The following is a 6,929-nucleotide window of genomic DNA, read 5'->3' as shown; positions in this document are numbered from 1 at the left end:
GATGGATGAGTGGACAGATGGATGGGTGAGTGGGTGACTGGATGCTGGAATTTGGATGGATAGGTGGATAGATGGATAGGTGGGTGGGTGGGTGGGTGGATGGTCTGTCCTTTTCAGTTTGGTAAACTGATACACAACCGCTGAAAAGAGTAGCCAGCTTCTCCCTAGGTTCTCCATGGCAGGCAGAATAGGGCCTTTCAGAAAGAACCTCCAAAGCGTCCAAGGGTTGTTTGGGCAGATCCCGTTAACTGAACACAGACAGGCTTTCATTGCTGAGCCATTGATCCTGGGATCTCGGTCTGATGCCCAGCACTGGGTAGTGCTGCTTTGGAGAACACGAAAGGTCAAACCCATAAAACCGACACGGATGGGGAGTCTTCATTTCTTTCATGGAACTTCCCGGAATTGGGAAAGGCCCGTGTTGGTGGGGACTGGTGTTTATCCCAGAACAAACAGGAAACTGAACCCAGCCGCCTATTTGGTAGGACTGAAGAGCCCTCTAGTGGCAGCGGAAGCACACGACCCACGTAACTTCAGCGAAGTTCAATTATGCATTAATTACATTTAATTGTCCATGACCTCAGACTATCTGTGGGTAATTTCAGTGAAGCCTTGTCATTGCTAAATGAAAATTAAAAGAGCAAAGGAAGCCATTTGTCATTTAATAAATAGGTAAAGAGTTTTTTGTTGTTAATACTCATTGAGGAGAAAAGTGGGAAAACAGACCCACATTCTTAGGGCGGGAGAGTAAACAGAACCGCAGGCGGCAGGCTGGCGACCCGTGTGGGAGCATGAAGAACGCAGGAGCCCTCCGACCCAGCAGCGTCACGTCCACCATCGTGCTGAGGACAAGACCGCTCGTGCCCAGAGCGCTCTTCTCTAAGCACCGTTTGATCTATTTTATGTGTTTCTTTTATTATTGTGGACAGTATTATAGATCTCTCTCTGCTCCCCCTGTACCCCCTCCACCAGCACTGTTTGACTTAAGAAGGGGAGCACCCGAATGTTCAAGAACACTTAGATCAGTACGTCATGGGCAGCGTGTTGAAGTGATGTCGGACAAATACGTTTTGTTAAGTGAATAAGAAAACAAAGCAGCGCAGGCAGGACCATCTCATTTTTGCAGTCCAGTGTCGGAAGGGCCTGTAAGGATGGGAAACGCGGGACGACCGGTTCTCCGTGGAGAGGGTGGTGGGTGGATGACGGCAGTTGGAAAGTGCACTCTGAAGTTTTGACTACTGAATACAGCTTTTGCAATCACAGTAAGACAGCGTCGGGTTTCTGGCAGATGTGTTTCAGAGCTCAGCCTGTCTGCCTGCTGCTTCTGCAGCATCCCCTGTCCTTTGCCCGAGTCAGCGGCCCTCTGTCCCTCCCACATCCGTCCTTGGACAAGGAAGATGAGCCCTTCTCCCTCCAAGGTCACCTTCCTGGGGGAGGTTTCCTCCTGGGGGCCCAGTGTTACATGCCTGCTTTCTCTGCCCAGCACCGAGCACGTCACAGGCATCCTCCAGCCAGCTCACCACTGAGGAAGGCCAGAGAAACCAGGCCCTTGAGCTCAGAGGACATGGCAGTGGTGGTTTCAGAGCTCTCCTGCCGGATGAAAGGTGGCGAGAGGACATGTGTTGAGGGTAACCGGGTTCTATAAAGCAGACAGCTGCCTACCATGGGGCGTGGCTGGGTGCTGTGGGTCATGGCGCCGGCCTGGGGGGTGCCAGGCAGACCCGGTCTCACTCCGGGCTCCACCGCTTCTCCAGTGCTGGTGGGCACATGGCTTACCCCTCTTTCTGCCTCAGTGACCTCATTTGTGAGAGGGACAAGGCATGGACATGCTTGGCATAGCATGTGGCATGTGGCGAGTGAGTGTCATGGACATGGAGGCATTTGGTAAAGGGTCGTTCCCCGTATTGTTGTCATCAAAGAACTCGCTGGGGAAATGTTTTCTGTTTCATTTGATAATAATTGAACGTTTCCAAACCACGTCACCTGCGCCGCCCTCCCCACGGCTCTGTGTGCCCCAGAGCAGGTGCAGCTGGCGCACAGGAAGCGTGGCGTCCCCCACCGGCTCTGGGAGGGCAGGCGGTTCAGGGAACAATTGGTCACTTTCGCATTTAGCGGAGTTCTGTGGCCGGGACTTCAACCCCACTGTGGGCCGGGGGCTAGAAGTAAGACCCACGGCTTCGAGATGATCCCCAGCTACTGACTCCTGCGTCCCCAGTCCATCCTGTGGTTCGCTGTGTGAAAAGCAGGAAGAGCACAGTACCCCTGAAATCCTGGTGCTCACATCTGCCGTTCCCATTAAGAAAAGCTGGGCTGAGAGACTAGAACCTCACAAATAAAAACCGTGGAAAATCCATCGCTCGCCAAATGGACGTAGGAGAGGCGCGAACACGAGTTAGGCCAAGACAGGAGACGACTGTTTATGTGAAAATTGCTTTTCCATGGGTTTTGGGTCTAAAACTGATACTTTTCAGAGGGACTGAAAAGAATAAGATGTTGCCTCTGTCATAATAAAGTACCTTTTTTTCTATGAAGCTTAAAGCCTTTCCCTCACGGTATCTCATTTTCTCCTTTTCCTTGGAGGCTGGGATTAGGGAAGCTTTTAACAAACTCAGAATAGCTTCTAGGGAACAAGGTCCCTTCGGGCTGCCCTTGGGCACTGACTGGGACCCTGACCCGCGGGCAGGCCACCCTGGTAAGGAGCCGAGAGAATGGACAAATGATGGAGTGGAAGGAGGTTAGGGACTGGGCAGGCTTTGGGGTTGTTGGATGTGGGGAGGCGAGGCAAGGTGGGTACTCAGGTGTGTGGCTCAAGTACATGAGGGGCCCATGGTGTGGCCGCCAGCAGCACAGACCTGGCCGCCATCTGCAGGCCCTGCCTCCAGCTTCCGTCACTTTCTAGCCTGTGACCTTGGACAGGTCACTTGACGTCTGAGCCTCAGCTTCCCCGTCTATACACAGGTTAGCAGAGAGGGTGAAGGAGTTATTGCAGGAGGACATGCGGAGTCCACGCTGGCCCTGACCATGCATGTGAGGCTGTGAGCCGCGTGCGTGGCCCAGGCCTGGCATACGCCTGCCCCAGAACTGCCGCTGTCTGCACAGCACACGCCACGGCCTCGGGACTGGATTAAAATGTGCAGTTTGGAATTCTTAAATCTCTGGTGCTAACAAATAACACCTAGCAAAGAGTGGTTGGCTGGGACTGTTTCCTCTCAGGACGTCCTGCGTGGGGGCCTGTGAACTCGGCCAGCCCGGTGTCGGATGGGCACCGGGACCCAGGGAAACCCACCTGGTGGTTGAAAGTGCACAGTCCGCTCCCCTTGGTCCATGGCCCCGGGAGACAGCCCTCCAGTGTTCCCGGTGCTTTTCCCATTGTTGATTAAACACCCGCATTGGTATAAAATCACACCTGCTGCCTTAACGATGCTTAAAGAAACATAAAAATAGGGGCGCGTAACGCCACTCACTGGGGCTGCAGGCAGCTTTTGTCTGTCGCCGTTCAGCACAAGCACAAACGGGTGCAGAAATACCCAGGCTTTGCTGTCACAGGGGCACTTTGAAGCGATGGTGGGTGTGTGGCAGTTATTCACCAGCCCGTCTGGAGGGCACCTTCCCGGCGAAACCTTAGCCACCGCGGTGCTGCCAAGCGAGACGAGGCAATGGCATCGCAGGGCCCTGGCACGGAGACGGCTTTACCCACCCTGAGCAAACCTGAATGAGCCTGGGCCCGCGGGCAGGCTGGAATTAACACTCAAGGCTCGGTTTCCCATTTGTTAGCGGCAGAAAACTATTTGTTGGCTTATTTCAAGCTCGACGGAGAGAGGCCTGGGGACTCGGAGCAGAAGGTGCCGAAGTTGGGTGTGCCCTGCCTGTAAGGTGGTACATGCCTCGCGATATCCCCACCCTGCAGTGAAGGGGGGCAGACCCCGCCACCCGAGAGCCCACGTAGGAGCCCTCCGGTCCTGCTGTCCCCTGGGGTCAAGCGTGCACCCAAAACGGAATAGTGTTTTCAACCGAGACTTGTCCTTCTCCCGGCAGGTGGCCCGACAGCTCCAGCCGTCCGTGGTGTGGATCGGAGACACGGAGAAAACCTTCTACAAGAGAGTTCCCAACGCCGAGAGGATGGTGAGGCCCCCCCGGCGTGGCTTAGCCTGGGCTCCGCTTTTCTCCGAGGGGCCCCTTCCCAGGCTCCCTCTCCTTCTCAAGAAGGTCTTGCTTTTTCGAGGGAGGAAGGAAACGGGGCGGGGAGGCGCAGCCCTCTCCCTGGGCCCTCAGTGCTTGTCCGTGTCTGAAAGGACGCAGCACGCTGATTTTATGAGGCATCGTTTAGAAGCAAATGAAGAGCTGTGTGGAAGGAGGGAGAGGGGAGCTAAAGCCCGTCACCTGTGTCAGAGGGAGGGCGCGATTTAGGGAACTCGGCTCCGTTAGAGCAAATGGCACACACAGGGGTTATTATTAGGACTTCCTATTGTTCATAATAACAAATAGCAGAGGGCCTGAAACTTCAGGACAAAGGCCATCAATGGTACTGTGAGAGCAGCGCCCTGGGCCTCTGGGGAGCCCTCTTTCAATTGCTTCCTTCCTGCTTTTCTCTCCTTTCAATGGCCCCCACCCCCGCACTTCCCCCCACAGATCACTGCAGATTTCCCACACGTTAAAAAAATGTGCAGATATACATGATTGTTATTCCACATCAATTTGCTCCAAAGCAAATAGTGGTTAACTGTGAATTCCTGATTAAATTCGTAAGGATTTTAATCACTTTGGATCCTTATGTATTATGCATCCCTGTTAGCAGGTAGGGATGATTTGGATGAAGAATGAAAGCTCAATCTTTCCTTCCCCACAGGGGCCTTGATTGGCCTGTCATGTTAGAGACTCTTAGGAGGACTCGGTTATTATTTAGTCTGCGAACCTAGTGGTTAGCTCCCTCTGCTGGCAAAGCTGTACATGTGAAAAAAACCCACATAGAGGCCAACCGGAAGGCTGGGGTTACAAGGAACCAGACTGTACATCTGAAGAGAAATGCCGGGCGGTGTAACCCACGCTGCCACCCACCTGATGCCATCGGACGCTTTGTCTCACTCATGGGCAAGGGCTACTCGACGTCCTACTGGACAGCAGCCTGGGGAGCAGGAGGACGGTGGGCAGCGGGACTCAGGAAGCAAGGGTTCCTGGCCGGCTCTGTGTTCACCTTAGCGGGCTGTGTGTCCTTCAGCAAGTACCTTAACCTCTGCACTGGAAGGGTCTATGGAGGGGGGAATTCACTGCACTGACAACCATGGACCATGCCCTGGGGGGAACCCTAGGCCGCCTGATGAGCACAGCAGAAGGCTCCCTGAGCCCCATCATCATAAGACCAGCCGGAGCCTGAGCCTTCTCCGGCACAGTGGGGTCCAGCCCCAGTGCCCCCTGCCTCCCTCCCGCCCCACCCCAGGAGAGCAGGGCTCCAAGGGGTGCTGGGCCTGCCCCTTGGAGAGCAGGGCTGAGGGGTTCCTGTCGCCTCCTGGGACTCAGGGCCAGGGCTGGGCCAGCTCTGCTCTCCAGGCCCCCAGCTCTGACTTTTGCCCTCAGCCCTCAGCCAAGCCTCTGGGCCCGGGGGCCATGAGCTTTTTTTTTCTGCATCACAGAGGAGAGCAACCCCAAGGCATCACTCGGCAACCTCAGGAATCCACCCATCCCGGCCTCTGCCCCACAGGCTCCCCTGATCCCAAAGGCACTGAGGCACAGAGAAGAATTCCACCTGCAAAGAAACCGGAGTGGCCGTGCTTCCCCATCCACACCCAGCCACAGCACAAACAGCACCCGGCGGCTGCCCCCTGGATGGGAGGGATTCCCGGATCACACTGGGAAAAATCTCACCTGCAGGGACTGACTCCACCCTGGATGCCTCCACCTCAATGAAGGTCACTCAGTGGTCAAATGCATGAGGCTCTCCGAGCCCTAAGCAGGGAGGCAGGGAGGAGAGCCAGGCAGCGTGCGGACACCAGGACGGCTGAAGCAGCCGCAGAGACCCTGGGGCACCGCGTCTGTGTCAGGGAAGTGGCCCTTCTGTTTTGCAGAAGAGGATGAAGGCTCTAAGGGGCGCACAGATGGCGGGGGTCGCCCTGAGACCAGGACACAAATCTGTTTGGATGCAGAGGCCACACCTTTCTCCCCACCTGGACCGCACCTGAGCACCAGCACCTGGTTTCCATCTGTCCACCTGCCCTCATCCTCATCCCTGGGGCCACTAGACCACATCCTCCGTGGGGCCCTCTCGTCTTAGAGCCAGAGGTGCGGGGCTCCAGGATCCCCATATTCCCCACGACACCCCTGTCCTCCACACCCTGGAGAAGCCCTTCCATGCCTAGACTCTCAGGATGGCTCCCCGTACACCACACCCTTGCCCAGGGGCCTGCACAGGGCCCTCCCCTCCTCCTCCTGCTGCTGGGAGCAGAGCCGTCCTCCGCCCTCTGTGGCTCCAGCACAGCCGGTCAGCAGTGTTTGAGGCACAGGCGGTGAGGAATGAGGCACTGTCTGGGCTGCGTTTTCTGCACCATTACCCTTCCTTCCTTCATCTCACAGCAGTCTTCCCGGCATCGCAGTGGGGCCTCCGGGAGGGACTGGCTGGCCTTGGAGCTGGCTGTGCCATGGTTTTGAGGAGCTGACTGCAGAAAAGCACACTGCCATCGCTGTGGGGATGCTGGGCACTCTTTTGAAATTGCCCACAATGCCAGGTTTGCAGGCTGCAGGCTGCAGGCTAGCGGCAGGGGCACGGCTGTGGGGTTTGCACTGGGATGTTGGACTGGATGTTGGCTAGTGTGATGGATGAGCATGAGGACATCCTGCATAGTGGATGCAGCTCTGAACCGGAACAGAGGTGGCCCGAGTGCAGGGGAGCACTGACTGAATGGACTCACCTTTCACTCCGCCCTCCCAAGTGCTGCGTC

At 56.0% G+C, this 6,929-nt stretch overlaps 1 protein-coding gene across 1 annotated transcript in view; it reads left to right on the top strand.

Moving 5' to 3' along the window:
* IQCA1 (IQ motif containing with AAA domain 1) overlaps nucleotides 1-6,929 on the top strand; it is a 109,459-nt gene that overhangs the window by 88,587 nt on the left and 13,943 nt on the right. The window contains exon 16 of the mRNA XM_006760462.2: nucleotides 4,036-4,122. Coding sequence (XP_006760525.1) covers nucleotides 4,036-4,122 — 87 coding nt within the window. The remainder of the gene's footprint in view (nucleotides 1-4,035; nucleotides 4,123-6,929) is intronic.

This window comes from Myotis davidii, unplaced genomic scaffold (assembly GCF_000327345.1).
Source record: "Myotis davidii unplaced genomic scaffold, ASM32734v1 scaffold370, whole genome shotgun sequence".
NCBI lineage: Eukaryota > Metazoa > Chordata > Mammalia > Chiroptera > Vespertilionidae > Myotis > Myotis davidii.
Note: the sequence above shows the minus strand (reverse complement) of the source record. Positions and strands in the feature narration are given on the sequence as shown.